Source organism: Phyllostomus discolor, chromosome 2 (genome assembly GCF_004126475.2).
Source record: "Phyllostomus discolor isolate MPI-MPIP mPhyDis1 chromosome 2, mPhyDis1.pri.v3, whole genome shotgun sequence".
Classification (NCBI taxonomy): Eukaryota; Metazoa; Chordata; class Mammalia; order Chiroptera; family Phyllostomidae; genus Phyllostomus; species Phyllostomus discolor.
Window position 1 is genome coordinate 35,027,981 of NC_040904.2, and position 19,198 is coordinate 35,047,178.

The following is a 19,198-nucleotide window of genomic DNA, read 5'->3' on the forward strand; positions in this document are numbered from 1 at the left end:
AGATCAAAAACCTCATTATCTGTTAAGAAAAGTGAAGAAAGGACTTAATTATGGAGGAATGAAAAGAAAATCTTCACTTTATCTGTTTTCTCAAAAATATTTTTTTGCTTTAAAATTTGGCCGACATACTTTGAATTATTAAATTTAGCTTAGAAATATTTAAATAACTTCTTTTTTTTACTTTCTGAAAAAAATAGTTGTGTATTTTATGTCTATTTTAACAATCTACATTATGTAAATTGTTACCATTTAAAAATACAGTAGTTATATTTTCTACATAAAATCCAGGATACTACAAAAGATGGAAAGAACAGGCTGACATTTGAAACATACTTCACAGCATTTAAATCCAGTGTGACATACAAGTAACATATGTGTTGCATCCATTCTGTAGTTTTCAAGTTATAGGGAACTGTGTACTGAGCAAAGATACATTCAAAAAACACTCAGGCACCAATATAAGTTTGATAATACATGTAGCAGTTTGTCTTTGATCCATGAAATCTGTTTTGCAGCATCTTTTCCAGCTGCTCATTATAAAACATGTTTCTTATCTGCACACTCCCTACCGCTTGTCTAGAGTCCGCTGACTCACAAAAATTAAGTGATCATTGACAGAAGAATATCCTTGTTAGCAGCTGTCATTACAGACATGATAACATCATGTCTAATGCTGTCCCCAGGGTCATGGGACCTCAGTTTAAGACATTCTGTTGAGTCCTTTGCTAAATCAAGATGGTTCATAAGACAGTGGCTAGCAAACTTCACACATTCCAGGCATATGGGTACGTGAATGCCATGAAACCTGCCCAGCTAACACTGCCCAAGTGGTTTGTTTTGAGAAACCAGTTCTGATTTCTTTGCCCCAAACACCTTTGCCAGGAGTTTAACAACTTGCAGGTGCTCCTTGTTATCACTGCTCTTTAGTTTAAATTCAAGCTGGGATAAAACTGAGAGCAGCAAATTACTATCAACTTGTAGAGCTCCAAAAGTAAGTCAAAGACACACTCTGACAAAGTGTTGAGAGACGTTTTCCCAGGCATCAGAACCGGGCTTTAAAACTGGCAACACAGTATATGGTTCAACAGCTTGAGCTAGCCTTTTGAGTAAAACCTTTGCCAAATCATATGCTTGCTTGTTTAAATTCTTATGGGCAGGTTCCAGATTTGCTAAAACCCTACCCAAAAGCTCTCAAGGTACTACTGTATCTCCTTCACAAATGACAGAGCTCACAAGGTCTACATGCATATGAACTTTCCAGTTGTGGACACTGTTTATAACTGAAAAAATGTTCTGTATAGTTGTATAAAAAGCTCATGCTATTTTCCAACTCAAAGCAATATTAAGTGACTTAACCCAAACAATGTTCTCAAGTAAATAAAAATACCTACTAAATTGTGGCCTCTTTGTATCCTCTAACCCCTTCAATTTGCCTTGTTGTAAACATAAATCTATCCTTTAGTTTATCAGGTGATGTGTAAGGAGCTCCAGGAGCGTAAATCCTGAAAATATCAGCAAGGCCACAGGCTACCAGCAGGTAAACATCTTTCTCAGGATGCTTGAGGAAAAAGTCTGAAGCAAGAAGTAAAGCCAGGTTTAAACAAAGCTCCTTTTCTTCTTCTTTAGAGTCCCGGCCCACATCCACGCAAGTTGTCACAACCATCTTTAACCATCTCACCATTTCCTCCCGGATATTTTATCTGAGATTTCCTTGACACCAGGAGCAAAAGCAATTTCCCATCATTGGGCTTCGTCTTTGAATGAGCCCTGAAGCCATGATGGAATATTTTTACCCCATCTGGGGTTGAGATGATGTCTTCTCTAATGCCTCCAGTCTGGGTCAGGTGTCCCCTGGACAGGTTTCCAGGACACCCCAGGGTCCAGCAGAGGGAGGGTAGAGTGGACTAGAGTTGTGTGAAGAGAGACTGGGGTTTGTGGCTCTGGGGAGAGAGCTGAAGGGACAGCTGCCAGAAACTCTGGGCTGAGTCCCTCTCCCACACGGCAGAGGCCATCATTCTTAGGTGGAGCACGCCCCTCCTGGCATCAGCCTGGGAAGAAGCAGTAGCCCCACCTTCTGGTCTCTAGATAACTTCTTTTAAAAATTCTGTATTTCACAGGTTTCCCACGATATGAGCAGCACATACCATATCCAGACAAGAAATGAATGTCACCAAGGAGGCCACTGAGCTACCTCTCTTGAAAGGCAGCTGGAGGACTCCAGTGGGCAGGAGATTTGGGTAGAATTGTGACTAGGAACCTGAGACACAGAGAGGAGAGAGATGGGAACCAGAAAAAGAGACAAGGAGCACAGTGCCAGATGGAGCCATTTTATTTCCAAACATGAGTCAAAGCAGACACAGACTTTCCTACCTCCATACTGGATTTTCGTCTTATAAAACAGATTTGCTGCTAAAATCCTTCATAAAATCTGCCTTTCCCTTTGCAGTAGAAAAGAAGCAAAAAATCACAGGTTAAAAGGTCATGCATAAAATATTCTATCCACCAAGATAATTATACAACAGTCTTAAATTCTTCACAGATCAATGAAAAAAAATCATTAAGACTAATGGACACTTCACTATGTTTTGCTGCACTTCAAGATTTTTTCTTCATATATTTATGTTCATATTTCACAAACAACGATATTATAAAAATGCTATCAACTTTTTCATAAAATAGGAAAACAAAACAAAGCCATAACACTAAAATACATACACATCAATCTGCAGAGCATAAACTTTAAAAAAATTAAAACAAAAAGAAGATGAACTCACCCCAAATCAAAATATCTCCAACATAAACTCTGCAGGCTTCCCAAAGGAGTTCTTAGCACTCAGATTTTGGGTTGGTGTATAGCTTATCCTGCATCTAGTGGTTCTGTGTGTCATGATTCACAACTGTTATTATTACAAGGACAATTTCAAGGTCTGAGGTGGGACACAGTGCAAGTCATTAGACAGATATTCACACGTATAAAAGCTTTAACGAAACTCAAGTATTTCATCGGAAACAGTGCTTGACTCCCCTCTCTGTCACTCCCCCACTCCCCTTTCCTCTGAGAGACCCTGCAGAGGTCTGGAGTCACTTACTGTCTGTAACTGCTCCAGGATTTGGCTTATCATTCTAAGGGCAATGGATGTCATTTTAAGGAAGTCTGTGCATGTATCATATTTTCTTTGCTTAATTAGAGGTAGATAACCTCAAAATAAGGTCCAAATATCAGTTCCTTCAAAGAGTGTCCAAAGCATAATATTAAATAAGGAGGTTAGCTACCAGAAAGTAAGAATTGAAATTCTAATTTTTCAGAAAAAATATCTTTGATGATGCATGTGTCTGTGTATATGGAGACAAAAAACAAACAAACAAACAAACAAAAAACCACTGTAGAAGAAGAGGTCAATGTATCTGTCAGTCTGGAAAAAACTGTTGGAATTTATGGTTGGAAGGAACCTCATAAGTCAAGTAATCAGTTCTCTGATTTTAGAGGAAAGGGAAAAGAGACCCGGAGAGGGTGAGGGAGTTGCCTGAGCACACCAGCACACTAATTTGTACGACTATTTTTAGACACACCCAGGCACACACACACACACACATCCACACCATGTTGCATTCACTTCCGTTTTGTACAATAGTGGCTACCAGCTTACACAATAAATAAAATAAACTATGCAAATTTTCGTTTGCTATTTCACGTCCAGAAGTGGGAAATGCCCATCTTTCAAATGAGCGAGAGGTTCTACTTTCTCCCAACTGATAAATTTATCAAACTGTGTCATCACTGGCCTGGGCCGCTGCTCTCTGCAGTCCCTGGAAGAAGCACAGATGGAGGGAAACATAGGAGTGGCGGGAAGAAAGCAGAGGCAGTCAGCTCACGGTGGAATCAGTTTCTAGTTATGCCAAAGATGCTCCCATTGGCAGTGAAGGCTTTACGTCAAGTTCAGCTTGGGCTACTGGAACTTCTAGACTTGATGGAAGGACATAATGAGGGTGTAGGCACCAGTGCCAGTGTATGCCCTCTGCCCAGAAGAATGTGAGCTAGTGCTCCTCTGACCGTCAAGGGCAGAGATGAGCAGTGTGGGTCTTGTCTAAGCTATAAACTATAGACTTAGATGGCTTTGCTAGATGAGGTCATAGTTTCTAATGATCTTAATTTGTAGATGCATGTGAACATCACAATACTTAGGCCTAATGTACAGTAGTATTAATAGCTATTTTACCTTTTCCATAAAATTACATGTGGATATAATTCTAAGGTAGTTTTTAAAAATATTATTACTTTTAATATTTATTATAGACTTTATTCTAAAAAATCTTGAGCCCAGCTACATATATTAACATGAAATAACTTTAAAAATAAACAATACATTATATACATACCAAAATAGCCCCGTTTTAAAGCCATGTAAGTGAAAAAGTTGAGTTGTTAAGAATAAACTAGACCTTTTACGGGTATTTTTCATAATTTTAAACTAATATTAAGTATTTCTTCTTTCTGACTATGCCGGATATATACACACTGCTCTTAGTGATTTATGTCAGAAGTATTCACTATGAAAGCAGTAGGTTGGTTGGTTTGCCTGTTTTCACTTGTTCTAAATTGGAAAATTTATTCCAAATTTAAGTAAGTTTGGTCCCGAAAGTTCTCCTCCAAGGAGACAGCATAACCCAAAAGCCTGCAATGTAGAGCTGTCCAGGACATACGCAACTTTACATTTCCTAATAATAGCGGTGGAAGGTAACTTTCAAGTATCATCGTAATCCAGCTGGACATATAGATCATTATCTCATAAAATTAACACTCTATAGGGAGAAAGTCATTTGAGAAACTCGTCCTTGCTAGAACATCTTCGCCAAAATTCCCATAGGAAACAAAGCCATCCACCTACAAGGGACAGAGGGCACTTGGTACCCAGCACTGACCGTAAAGCACACACATTTAACAGTGCTCCGAGCTCAACGTAAACTCTAGCAAGATGAAGAAGAGCCCACACTTTCTTAACTCACTAAAGGTTACTGGAGCATCTAGAACAGGAAGTATTTCTTCTAAACAGAACTTCTTGGGGAAGGCAGGACCCACGGCTATTTCCCTCCTAGTCCTGCCCTCCGCAGCAATGGCTATTTGTAGTCATTTGGCTAAAACAAGAAGAGAGAGACTGGCTAACTTGGAGAACCAGATGTAGGTGTTTTGTACTTATTTTAGTCAAACATTTAAAAAAATTAAATTAACACAGGGAAGGGAACAGAGATTCTATAACTCACAAATAACAAGGGGGCAATGAGTTGACTAAAAAGTGCATGTCTTTCCAAAGCAGGTACAGGAGGTCAAGAGGGGCACAAGCATTCCAGAAATTTTACTTCTTCACAGATTTTGATCCAGCCACGTGATGTAACTATTCCTAGTCCGGATTCCCACTGAGAAGTTGGTGGGCCAGCTGGTGAAAATCATGCAGCCGTGGAAGCCATCCTCAAAGTGATCCAGGGTCACCTCCACACCTGCACTCTCCAGACGCTTTGCATACATGATCCCATCATCTCGTAGGACGTCGTGCTCACACGTCAGAATATAGGTCTTGGGGAGGTGCTGCAGGACTTCCTGGTCTGCAATGAGTGGGGCGGAACGGACGTCCAGCAGCTGCGGGATCTCCCGGACAATCCTGGCGTCGCCAGTGGTCTGCATGACAGGCTTGTAGTTCTTTGTGAAGACTGTGGGCAGGAGGGACGTCCAGTTCAGACGCGCCCTGAGGGCAGCAGCCTCTTCCACGTCGAGGGAAGTGTGGTTGTTAACCATCATGGCCTGGACAAAGTCATAGTTGCCTTTGAAGTAGTCCACCCAGTACTTCACCATGACGTAACGGGGCAGGATGGGCGTGTCCACATTCTGCTGATAAGAGGGTGTGTTGAAATCTAAAGCCTGGAGGACTGGGTAAATTAAAGCTTGCAGTTTGAGCTTGCTTTTCAGGTTGGCATCTTGACTAAACTGGAGAAGAAGAAACAAACATATCATTTTATTTGGCAGGGCTCCTTTTACAAAAACCGTACCTCAAAAAGCAGGGTAATGTGTTACTCTGAATCAGTCAAAAGGATACAGTTGTTAAATTTCAAGCAGGCAAGGTATTAATGTAGTTCAAAAAATAAATAAATAATTCCTCATCACCAACCACCACCACCACCCTATCAAGCTACAGGGTATTTACTAAGAAAGGTATCATGTCTGCAACTTACAATTTTGAGTGAACACTTCAAACGTACATGATCTCAAAGGTTTCTAAACCCTCCTTAACATATTACTTGTATCTATCCTTTGGCAATTAGCACACCTAACTATGGTACTATGGATGGATAATGTGTGAACCTTATGTAGTTGTGTATTCCCTGCAAGGTTCAAAAGAGGCAATGGCTTCCTAGGGAGAAAAAACTAGCCCAACTTGTCCAAAGGAGAAGGGTAGGAAAACGAACAGATGACAGGACTCCAAAGTGTTTTAGTAGGGCCTCCAGGTACCTCCTCTGATAAGCACTCAGTCTTCATGCTTCGTGAGAGTGAGATTGTACAGACATAGTGCTGCCAGGGTACCCTCCACTCTGTCTAATGAGCACAAGCCCTGGAGTGAAGTCCAAATAAGAACGGGAAGGAACCTCCATCTCAGCCGACCTCCGTTCCCCCATGGCTCCCCCAAATGTGAAGGCATTGCCTCATTTTGTAATTCTAGTGTCTCAGATGATTTATTTTTCATGTAACATTTAAATATAGCTAGCTAGCTCACTGTATGCCACAAACAATCTTCAAGGTAACTTTAGCCATACAATTTTGTTTTCCACGGGTCGTTAGAACCCCATCCCCAGGGAAGATGTAACTGCTCTGTAAAAGCGAGGGGAAATGATCAGTAAAGTAGTGTTATTGATATGTGCCAAGAATTGTATATACATCATCTCACTAAGTAAGTCCTGGCAACAGCCCCACAAATCAGATATTATCCTCATTTTCCTGAAGCTCAGAGAGGTTAAGGACTTGCACAGAGATAGTCTCATAGCTCCCAAAGGGGGACTGGATTCCTTCCCAGTTCCACCTGGTTTTAGAGCTTCCCCAGTGCACCGGGACTGATTTCTTACCACATCTGGGCACATGGAAAGCAAACCTGCCAATGCCAAGTGGAGAATCAAGTTCTTTAATTATAGCAAAGGGGAAGAAACCAAGGTACGCCACAGATAAAAAGGCAGATGCTACTTGAAAATACCAAAAAAGAAAAAAATTGGAAGTGAGAAGATGGAGATGCCATTCTTAAATTATTTGATATGTTACATAAAAACTGTTGCCACCAAAAGCCTTTCTGGAGGGAAAGGATTATGGAGCCATGTACTAGCCAGAGAGGGGGGCAGGCCCTGGGGCTGCAGTCCAAACCACCAGCAGCCGGGCTGGAAGCAGAAGACAAGCATGTCCAATGGCCCAGGGCTGACAGGGCCCTTGGACACAATGAGCTCCAGGAAGAAAGACGTCAGTGGGTTGAAGGAATTTACCTGGCTGTAGACAAGGCGGGTGGGAGCGAAGCAGCAGGGAAAGTTCTAGGATGGGCGCATAGTCCCTGAGGAAGAAATACTCCCTACTCCTGGACTGGTTATGGGCAACAGTCTGGAAAGTTCGTGCAGAGGCAGGATGCAGTTGTATCTGCAGGCTGGCATTTATTTATTTTTTTTAACGAGCCACCTGGAAGGTGATTCAGAGTTGTAACACCCACTCAGGAATGTGAGCCATCTTTTCTGGCTTGGGCCCGAGGCTCTTCAGCTGATTACCTCTTCCCTCTTCCTCCCACCCTCCGGCCTGCTGTCATTTAACTTAGGACAGCTCGGAATTTTTCTCTTGTCAAATCCACAACGGGAAGAAAATGTACTTATCTTTGAATTTATACAGCTGCCCAGAATTTTGTTTTCACAGAATTTAACCAGGGAAAGCTCAGGTTTATTATTACATTTCAAGTGGAAGAACCATTTAATGTTGTCTTTCATATAAAAAACAAAAACAAAAACAATGGGAGACACTTTTTGAATTTTTAATTTGGCCCAAGGTTCTAAGGAAACAATCTCAGCAATTGGAGTTCAGACAAAAATCCCCCGTTTTGGAAGTCCAACACGGAGAAGGAGCAGGAAATACTTAATTTCCATGTGTTCCCTGAAGAGCAAGGGAGGCCTTGAAAAGGTTAGGCCTCTTCTCATATTGAATGTCCCCGGAGCCTTTTCAAGGACTCAGAGATGACCTCTTTCAGTGACCCCTCTCCTACTTCGGAAAGACCTCTGAGAGCTCTCCAAGCTCAGTCACCTGAATAACTTGGCTGCACAGTGACTAGCCTGGCTGAGCCATTGCCATGCGTGGTGGACCGTGCGCTTGGTCTCTTGGACATCACCCCACACCCTCCTGCTGCCAGCACCTCAGAGCAGCCTGTTGTTACCTGTTGGCCCAGGGCAGCGGCCAAATTCCCACCAGCACTGTCACCAGAAATGCCAATTCTGCCTGGGTCAACCGAATACTTCTGTAAGACTTCCGGCTGCAGAAAATACTTCGTGGCCCGCACAACATCATGAATTTGCTCAGGAAAATGAACCTTTGGAACCAGCCTGTACCTGTGAAGACAAAAGTTGTATTTATTGCAGGACTTACTAAGTCTTTACAAGACATAAAGTTTAAGGAGACACTGGTTCCTTCTGATGCCAGAAATAAACAAGTAAGGAGTTGAAATAAAAATAAAAATAAACCATTCATTTTCTTGCAAATCAAATACTTAGTTTTAAAATGTAATGATTTTTTGTATTATCAATAATTCTTCCTTTTCTTTTTTTTTTTTACTATCAGCCACCAAACCAAATCAAACCAAAACAAACATCTACCACTACCAATGCAAAAATGAAACTTCAAAGTAAAAGGCAGATGTTGATAATATTAAGATATGGATAGAACCACAACAGACCTTGAATTTTATTTCTGAAAGTCAGTGTTCCATCCATAACACCTCTGGGTTGGAAGGTGACTCCACAGCATTAACCACAGGGTATTCTTCATGACTGACCTGTTACAGGTAGTCAAACTGTCCTCCACTAAAGCGGCCGTGCCAGTCTGACATGAAACCCAGGCAACGCATTCACTGTCTGGGAAGCTGAACCTAAAGCGCCAGTTGTCAACCAGCAAAAAGGAAGCCAAAGCTGCCCGGCAGCCCAGGGTGGGCTCTCGGGGCACCTCTGGCGCTTCTCCTACTGCCCTTCTTTTCATGATCAGAGTCCCTTTGGGATCCCACTCTGATCATTTTGAGGGATTCATATTCCCTTAAGAGTCCAAAAAACCCCTAGTTTTATCAAATGCCCCATATAATATTACAAATTCACATTTGGCGGTCTTCTCTGAGAGAGTCCTTTCAGCCTCCAATCTCCTTCCTTATTTTCACTCACCCTTTAATCCTTACTCCAGGGATTGGCCTCCTCCAGGCAGACTTCCTTGATTATATAGTCTTTCTGTGTAAGACAGTGTAGTTATGTGTGAGCTAGCTACTATCCCTCGATACTACTATGTGCTGGGGGATATCCCTGTTCTTACTGTCTTATCTCGAAATGATTTCTTCATGTATTCTCCTGATGAGTATGTTCTCTAATATCAGGGACTATATTTTACTCATCATTGTATGTCCAGTATCTATCAATGTGCTAGGCACATAATCATCCATCTAGTAAACCTTATGTGAGTATTAATACACCTTTATTTTGCAAATGAAAAAACTGATGCACAGAAAGTTACAGTATTTGTATTGGGTTGGCCATGAAGTCCGTTTAGTTTTTTCCATGAAATAAAAGACACATCTTTCATTTTCACTAATAACTTTATTGATTTGGATATTTTGAGAATGTGGGCTATCTCTCACTTTTGGGTTCTAGTGGGTAGAGGCCAGGGGTGCTGCTAAACATCTTCCGATGCATAAGACAGGCCCACAGCAAAAAATTATTTGGGCCAAAATGTCAATAGTACCCACAAACTTTGTAAACCACTTTTGACACATTTGATCAGTCACAGCATCTTCACCATACACTGCACAAATCTTTTTAGCATTTCAGTTGTATTTTTTACCTTTTTTGAAATAATAAATTATAATACACTGAAAATGTTTCATATTTTCTTCCATCTTCAATATTTAAATGGTTGCACAAAAATTCACCAATGTTGATAATTTTTTTAAGATTATTTATTTACTTATTTATTTTTAGAGAGAGGGGAAGGGAGGGAGAAAGAGACGGAGAGAAATATCAATGTGTGGTTGCCCTTCATTGCGCACCCTACTGGGGACCTGGCCTGCAACCCAGACACGTGCCTTGACTGGGAATCAAACTGGCGACCCTTTGGTTAGCAGGCCAGCGCTCAATCCACTGAGCCAAACCAGCCAGGGCAATGTTGATAAATTTTAAAAAAATGCACACAGATATGACAGATGTCACAATACAGTCTCACAAAATTGTTTCAAATGAAGTTAAAGACAACTAAGCACTACTAGAGCCATCGTACGGAAGAACTAAATGAACTTTTTGGCCAATAGATAAGTCTAACACAAATCAAAACCAGGGCAGGTAGAAACTTCTTTATTAAAATGTAATAATAGTTAAGAACTCAGGTATTTTGATTTCCATTTTGTAATTAGCATTGTTATTCTCAGAAATTAATTTTTCTAAGTAACTCTTACAAGGCCATTCGTTTCCTCCATCTAAAATCCATCCATTTAACTAACTTGCTTCAACAATCAGTGTAGATACAGTCAAATGGACAAATATTTGTGAAATACTACCACATAAATAATAATTTAGATCTAGTCATTCAGGAATTACTACATTTAAAAACTGTACCTGCAATAAGAAATTCCTTTAGTGGTTGCCTTATAGCAGATAAAATAAGTTTTTGAATTTCCTTCTTATTTTTTCATCTGTGGTGATCAGTCAATCATCCAAAACGTGTTTTTCTGCAGCTGATTTCCACCGTGTCTTAAAGCTGCTGCCACAGCATTCCATTGGTAATAATGGGTGAAAGAATTATACCATATTGTCCACTAGGGGGAAACATCTCACAAGGTTCCATACACCCTCACTTCCAGGTGAAGGTGCAATTTTTTTAAACTTGATTACTAAGCTGAATTCTTAATTCTATCAATGAATTAAAAGTGAATGCATTTTATGATTTCAATTATGAAAGTAAATCTTTTGTCTCAACAAGATTCCACGTATCATGATAAATTGTTTTCTTGGTGGCCCAGGAGGTCAGAACATATTCTATTAGTATGCACACATGAACTAAGTTTTCAGCTGTCACTTCCAAAAAGGTCTCAGTGACTTTGAATAAAGAGAAATTGTTAATCTAAAAAAAGTTCTACCATCTCCAACCTTTTCAGGCAGTCAATAACTGGTGCAGATAACAGAGTAAACATATTTAAAAACAGGTTAGCCCTGGCTGGCGTAGCTCAGTGGATTGAGTGTGGGCGAACCAAAGCTTCACAGGTTCAATTCCCACGTCAGGGCACACGCCTGGGTTGCAGGCCACATCCCCAGTGGGGGCCATGTGAGAGGCAACCACATATTGATTCTCTCTCTCTCTTTCTCCCTCCCTTCCCCTCTCTAAAAATAAATAAATAAAACCTTTAAAAATATAAAAACAAACAGGTTAGAGTGCAAAAGCCTTTGCAGCACCCTTAAAGACCTCCCAACCCTTCCCATCCCCTTGTTCAAGCTGGAACATTGTCTAATTTTACTGAGTAAGAAGGGACGCTATTTTCAGACTGAAGAATACAGTGAAACTAGATATTTCTGAGGTCACCAATGTAAGCTGAGCCTTCAAAGGAGCTTGAAATTGACCAGAGGAATATAACAAAAGTCCTGTAAAATCTTTATAGCCATGGAAAACTGACAATCAGGAGGAAATTCATCAGCGGTATAGCCAAAGAAAGCACGCAAAAATATACTTATCTGCTGTTTTTGTTCAAAGCTGTGTCCCTGAAAAGTACTGAAAAAGGACTCTGCCTTTTTTTTTTTTTTTTAACGTACAGGTCTTGAGTAAAAGCACCTGGTGAATTCTAGCAGCTGCAGTCTCACCTTCCCCAACTCACGGCAGGGATAGAGGACTCCACAAATCCAGCTCTAACTGTCTATTACTGTGCATGCCTCCTACTAGATGAACAAAATTCAGTGTAAACTCAAGAATGAGGTTCAAACAACTTCATAAATGTGTACATTCTATAAAAAAATATGTCAGTCCTGCTAAGTGAGGCACCTCACCAAGTACTCTGCAAACATGTCACACTCAAATCTCAGAGCACACCTGTGGGTTTAAGGATGGAAACAAGGAGGATGTGTAACTTGTTTTACAACAACTAGTAAGTGGCACATCCTCGATGTGAATTCACGAATGACTGGGAAACCCATGTGGACTCCCTCTTTTAAAATATTCATTCTTCCACACTCACAGCTGTTTAATAATGAGTATGCGTGTTCTCATTGCCCTACCAAAGCAGCAAATTCTCAAAACTGAAGATTTTGGACACCCCAGAATGTCCCTCATGATTTCAGTGGTTTTGCAATATTCTCAAAACAAACCACCAAGCAGAATGCCTGGGCACACGGTACATCTTGTGGATGAAAAGGGTATTATAATAAATCATAAACTCCTAACTGGGCAGGTTATGGTGGGTTGTCACGCCCCAGGCCTATAAATTCTTTAGAAGAAGGTTTTTAAGCCAGTCCTGTCTATTGTTCTTGTGCATCTGATTTAACATATCTTTGAAATGCCAGAAGAAATATTCCTCAAAGGTGTAAACACCCTCAAGAGAGTACATAACATTGTTAACTATCCTCTAATCTAAACCCTGCCTTGCTTTCTCCTACCTCCATGTCATCTTTTATTTCCTCCTTAACTCCAAAAGCGGAAGAGAAACCACAAACTACCATTCTCTAGGGTATCTGAGATCCTTCTCGACAACAGTCATCAGTTTTGGCTCAAATAAACTCCTAAAAAATTCTCTGCAGGTATGGGCATTTCTTATGTTGACAATCTTTAATGGTATTCTTTCCTCCAAACAAAATTTAAAAGATTTATTTTATACCTTTTACATATAAAATGTCATATAACGCTATCTGTGGTGAGGACAGTAATAAGCCATATGGCTTTAACAACATAAACTGTTCTTAACCCACCTACTTGTCTGGCGCAGCTCCAGGGACTCCACTTCCCGGAGCCCACGTATAGCTCAGTTTCTCAACTCTGTACACACTGTGGGGTGATCCTGGAGGCTTTACAAAAACACTCAGGTTTGAGCCCTGCTGCAAAACATTCCAATTCATTGGATCTGGAGTGGAGCCCAGCATAGCTATATTTGAAGAAAAATCTCCCCAAGTAATTCTAACATGCAGCCAATGTTAAGAAATATCACTGAGTCCAGCCACTTTGTCACTCTTGTCTGAACACGTCTCCCTGTTCTCATTTCCCAACACATTGGTGACTGTTTCCATCACCTAGGCCCTTCTGCCCGCAGCAACTCATCAAGTGTTCTGGCCCTTTAAGTCTCATTTCAAATGCCACTCTCTCTCTGAAACCTTCTGAGAGCCCAGCCAAAAGAAACTCCCCTGCCCGGAAGCACCGGAAGCCTCTCTGACAACAGGTCATAATACAGACACCTCACCATGCTCTTGCAGTGGCGGAAAGTGAGAATCGGGCACTGGAGGGCCTGATGTGCGCCTGCCTGAAATGATCAGCTCCTACTTTATTAACAGTGACAGAGAGGTGGAGCGATGATCGGAAAAGCTGATAAATTGCTCCTTAAGTCAAAGGCAGGTGCTGTACACAAGCCTGTAGTTAAGGGGAAATGGAAGTTGTTCCCAGCCTGTGGAAGTTGAAGCCGTGAATGTCACTCGTGTTCTGGTGACATTGAAATGGACATCCTCCCTCAAAATAACCTAACCTGGAAACACTGTGGACAATCCTGTACTGTGGACAAGGACACTGAGTTCTCTTCAGGTAGTGCCAGTTAGGTGAAAGGTATACACGATATTCTAGAATGAAATTATACTCCTGTGAGATTCAGCAGGGGGGAGATAAAATCTCATTCCTTCTTTTGGCCTCCCCCCCTTTTCTTCCCTATTCATCATCTCCCAAGAGGAGCTCAATGGATTCATCTTGAGAATAAAAAAAGGTTAATATTCTCTTCAGTCCTAGAGACCCGTATCTTCAGTGGGGCCATGGGAAACAAATCAATACCTGCATCTGTGGCGTGCTCTCTGTGGGAGACATACCCAGAGGAAGAACTTATTTATTCCTCTAATAGGTAGATGCTTCCTTTCCATTAAGAGACCATATAATGAAATTGCAAAAGTGGAAGGATTATGAGTGGATTATTTCTCTTCTTATTCTTAAAATGCAGCTTGGTCATAAAGGTTGAGGAAGGGTCCTTCCTTCTGATTCTATTCTCAAAACTTGCCCCTTGATATAGCTTTGACCACCAGACGTTCAGCAAGGGAGAGTTGAGATTAGCAAAGGCTTGGCTGATTGGGTAAGAATAACATCCAAAAGAACTGACATGTCAGGCTGTTTCACCAAAACCCTAGGAGTGGTTGAGCCTAGAATTGTGATCCATTCAAAGGATGCAATTCTCTGATACTCTGTTCACTGTTTAAGACTTCTTGAGTCCCATCTCCACGTGCAGCAGGGAGCTCCCCAGATTCTCCAGATGTGTCTAACTGCCTGCTCTCCATTCAGAAGCAAACCTCACCTTTCACCTCCAGTCTAAATAGAACCAGAGGGCTCCACAGGTGACTCCAGAAGCCCAAGCAGGCTTGGTGCCACGTCCTTCTGACCTCCTCTCTGTGTCACTTCAGAAGCCAAACATAGCTCTGTGGGACTCGGGTGGGAATGAAACGAGGCTTCACAGCCTCCTGGTGGTTTGCAGTCACAGGCAACCCTGTAGCTACAGCACAGGCCTTCTGTAGAGCTCCATATTTGCAATGCTGGCCTTTGGGTTTGCTCAGGGTATCCTAGAGTGAGTAGAGCAAATCCTCCCTTTCTTGGAGGGGGACCTTAGGGACTTGGTCTGCCCTGTTTCCAGGGCTGCCCAGGCGGGACTGATGCGTGGGGACTTCTCCACTCAGGACTCAAGCAGATACAGGAACAGAGAGAAAGTCACAGCTAGGTCACTGTCACGTGGTGCTTTTCTGAGTATTTGATTTTACAACTCTTTATCTAAAAACACTGTGATTTGGTCAGCTTGTACTCATAATTTTATGGATCAAAAAACGAGGCATAACTATCCCATTTTTTATAATTCTACGAGAAGCAAACTAAGGTAAGTGTTAGGTTCGGCAGAGTGAGGAGAGAGATGACAGTCAAATAGGCAACAAGTTTGTCGGATTTGACCAGCGAGCGAGCTGCTACGGAGCGGGCGAGTCCGAGCAGACTGCGGCAGCGAGGGTACGAGGGTGGGCATTTTTGTGAGTTTAGGGTTGAGTTGTAAGGGGTAGGTCAGGGTTGAAGCATGAGGTAAGCTGCCTGGGAAGAGGGTTATGGTTGACTAGCTTTATATGAGGTACAAGGTTATTGACAAACCTGCTGTTTAGCGCAGGCAATGTTCTCTAGTCAGGTACGAGACCGGATGAACAAGAGCTGTGGCCACAGGCTAGGGCAGTGAAGGGTGGGGCAGGAGTTCTGGGAGTACAGGAAGCCCAGTGTAACCACAGGCATTGCTGGATGGATTGTCAGGTAGCAGGCCACGGGGCAGGCAGAAGGGTGGCCTCTGCCTCCTACAGTAAGTACTCCAGCTTCTTTCCTGTCTCCATTAGCAACGTTCTTCTTTCCAGATCTGCAAAGTGTTAAGTTCTCTGTGTGTACTGCCACTGGCACCTGATGGAATGGGACTAAAGCTTCACCTGTGTCAAATGGGGCATTGATGAGTGCAGTAAAGATTTAATGAAAAGCAAAATACAACTTGAAACTGATTTCCACATCCAAGAAAGCCACAGAAATGCTTTCTAGAACTTAATAGAACTTATGGATTGAATAAAATTTGTTAAATAAAATTTAATAATATCCAACATGCCAATTCGTTAGCTTACATTTTATCTTAAAAAAAATTAAATCTTCCTTTTCCCTTATGTTTTATGGTTCTAGTATTGTGTCTTATATAAACTGCAGATAAAAAGGTACCATGTTACAGATAAACTACAGTGAACTTTATGAAAATAAGTTTATGAATATAAAATAAGACCTCCCTAGATTATTATATAAGTGAGGATGAGGCAGGAGACAGCATAGGAAGAACTCTGAGACTGCAATACTGTCACTGGCCAGCATTCAGCATCCTGGTTGCCAGGAAATGCCTTTTACCAACTAGGTAGAATAAATAGTAAACTGAGGCAGGGAGGAGGAAGGAGACAAGTCTCACATGTTAACTCAGCAGTCCTAAACCTGGTCTGATAATATTGCCAGGTGTTCCAACATCACAAGAAACACTATGTTAGCAAGAAAGAAGGAAAGTCCTTGAAATTCTATGTAACATTTCCACTATCTGGGAAAGAAAGCCTTGAAAGTGTGCTTTCACCCCAAGGCCTGAATACAGGAGAGAGTCCCCGGTGCCCAAGGACAGAGCCCATAAAACAACTTTGGTTAATTGCCTACCTCTGGTCACTATCTGTTTTACGAGGGAGTCCCTGATGCTTACAGAAAGAGCCCATAAACAACTTTGGAAAGTGCCCCAATTTTAATTAACTGCCTCCTGTCACGTATTTGTTTTACAACAAGATGAACAAATGGGATCTGGAGCAAGATAAGGATTTGGGCTGATAGACCCCCACACATACCTATGTTTGGGTAGTTACATTCCCCCAGGAAAGCTGGCACCGCATGTATCTATTAATCAATATGTAACTTTTTTCCCTCCTATCCCACCAACTATATAAGCCCTGAGAACAAAGGACTGACTCTCTCTCTCTCTCTCTCTCTCTCTCTCTCTCGGGGGCTCAGGGTGCTCTTGGCTCTCAGTCCACAGGGCCTCTGGCCACCCTGCCTCAGGCTGCCCAGGGGCTTGCCACCCTGGTGTTCAGCCTCTCTTGCTTTTCTCACCCTGCCTTGCCCCAAAACTTTGCCTTTCACCCCCTACTCTACCCAGTCCTGTTCTCTTCCATGGGAACGGGCCACTAATAAACTGATTACATACTACTAGATTTGCTGATATAGAATTCTTTGCATGCATCAGCAAGGAGAACCAGGTCTCTTCCATCAACAAGGACATATCTATGCTTCTTCCATATTATAAGATGCACTCTTTCATTTATTTAACAATCACTAAGTGTTAAATAAGTGTTAATTATTGTGCAATTATTACGTAACATAGCATAGTGTTGCAGAAGCTGCTGAGTAGGAGGCATGGCCTGTTTCTCATACCCTGAGGCCTTTGTCTGCACCTCAGTTGCTGGGTCAGTCCTCAGAACCTTGAGCCAATAACATGAGCTGAGGAGTTCCAACTCCCAGCGCACACTTCACATAAGGTGATTCTATGACCGGGGCTACCCCCAGCCCCTACCTACCAGCTTCCTCAGATTGGAACCTTCCCCAAAGCCCCGCCCCACGTGAAGCAAAGCCAGCACACCACCACCCACTCCCGCGGGCCCCAAAGATCAGGAACAGCTGCCTGCAGACAGCCTCCCTGCTAGGAGAAGGTGGAATACCAGGAAGGCCAAGGGTCCACCAATCTCCTGAAGACTCTCAGGATCACCCACCCTTATTTCTTCTTTTCCTTGGTCAACGCCAGAAGTGTGAGTCTCTACATCTGTCTTCTCTCATGTTTTATTCCCTTAATGCTCTCTGCCTCCTCCCCTTCCTCCCAAGCCCTCTCATCATGCCACTTTGGACCTCCACGGCCAATTCCCTTTCTCAAACTAGGTAATCCTCATCCTAAGGACCTCAATTCAAATACAACTTACTTCAAGACAGCTTTTCTGACTCTTCAAACTAGGTAAGGTCTTACCTATTGGATGTCTTCAAAGATCTTACTTATTAGATGCCTCCATTACTAGTTACCTCCTACTTCACATCACTTATCACACTTAACATGACTTGCTCAAGGTTTCTTTTCTCACCTAGATTGTAAACTCCATGAGAGCAGGCATGATGCCTGTCCTACTCACATTGTATGTAACCAGAACTTAACCTAGTAACTGGCACATAATAGGAATTCAACAGATATTTGTGGAATAAAAGAAAGAGGCGGGACATGAGCAGTGAGAAGAAATGTGTTCCCAAGTTAGGCCTCTGAAGATACTTTCCAAGAGAAACATCATGATCATACGATGTCAGCTGTGCCCTAATTAGAGCACGGGCTCTATGGTTCTCTGTGGGCTGGCCGGCCAGGATGCTAAGCATCTTAGCTCATTACTTCTGCAAAAAAACATGCTGTAAGTTTCAAACATATGTCAATAAATACATCTGTAAGTTGGACCTCTGCATCCTATGCGATATAGCACTAATCTTCCAGACCTGTCTAGCACTTTGGGTGTCTGACGCCCTTTTACCTCAGTTGCCCAAACGGATTCTCGTGACAACTCTCTGAAGTCATTAACTCAACGCAAAGCATATTTGCCCAGCATGCATGTGCTAAGCCTCGCACTGGGTGATGGGGACCCCGAGGAAAGAAGACATGATTTCTGTTCCCAGCAGCTCACATTTTAGACACACAGAAAGGATCCCTGACCCCATTTTGCACTCGAGGTTGAATGACTTGCCTGAGGTCACACAGTCAGGAGTGACGGTACTTGCCCACTGCTCTGACACCTCCTAGCTGATAAACTTGTGGATGCTACACTGCATAGGTTAGGCCCAATGGAAAGCCTTCCATGTTTTAGTTCTTTTAAAAAAATCTTCAAAAAATCTCATCCACCTATCTGTGTTTTATGATAAGCCTAAGAACACCTGTTTTACTCGAAACAGATGCCGACAGGTGGAGAAGGGCAGACAGGAAGAGCTTCGGCTTGTTGCCAGTTGCTTATATTGAAGTCCTGGAGGGAGAGGCCGGGGTGGAGAATCCTCACGGTGCCAAGTTTCTTCCTTTCCCCCAGGCCGTAGAGGAGCTGGAGCCACACAGGAAACCGCCGCAGGGGCTCTGAGGGGTTCCCGGGCACCGAGCTGTGGGGCCTGGCTCCATAATGGGAC

At 42.3% G+C, this 19,198-nt stretch overlaps 1 protein-coding gene and 1 pseudogene across 1 annotated transcript in view; both read right to left on the reverse strand.

Annotated features, from left to right (window-relative positions):
• Positions 1–215: 215 nt before the first annotated feature.
• LOC114515152 lies at positions 216–2,376 on the reverse strand (annotated as a pseudogene).
• Positions 2,307–19,198, reverse strand: part of NCEH1 (neutral cholesterol ester hydrolase 1) — a 57,687-nt gene continuing 40,795 nt past the window's right edge. Inside the window, exons 4-5 of the mRNA XM_028505052.2 lie at positions 8,439–8,610; positions 2,307–5,977 (exon numbers count right to left, since the gene is read on the reverse strand). Of these exons, the coding sequence (XP_028360853.1) occupies positions 5,360–5,977; positions 8,439–8,610 (790 nt within the window). The 3' untranslated portion in view covers positions 2,307–5,359. The remainder of the gene's footprint in view (positions 5,978–8,438; positions 8,611–19,198) is intronic.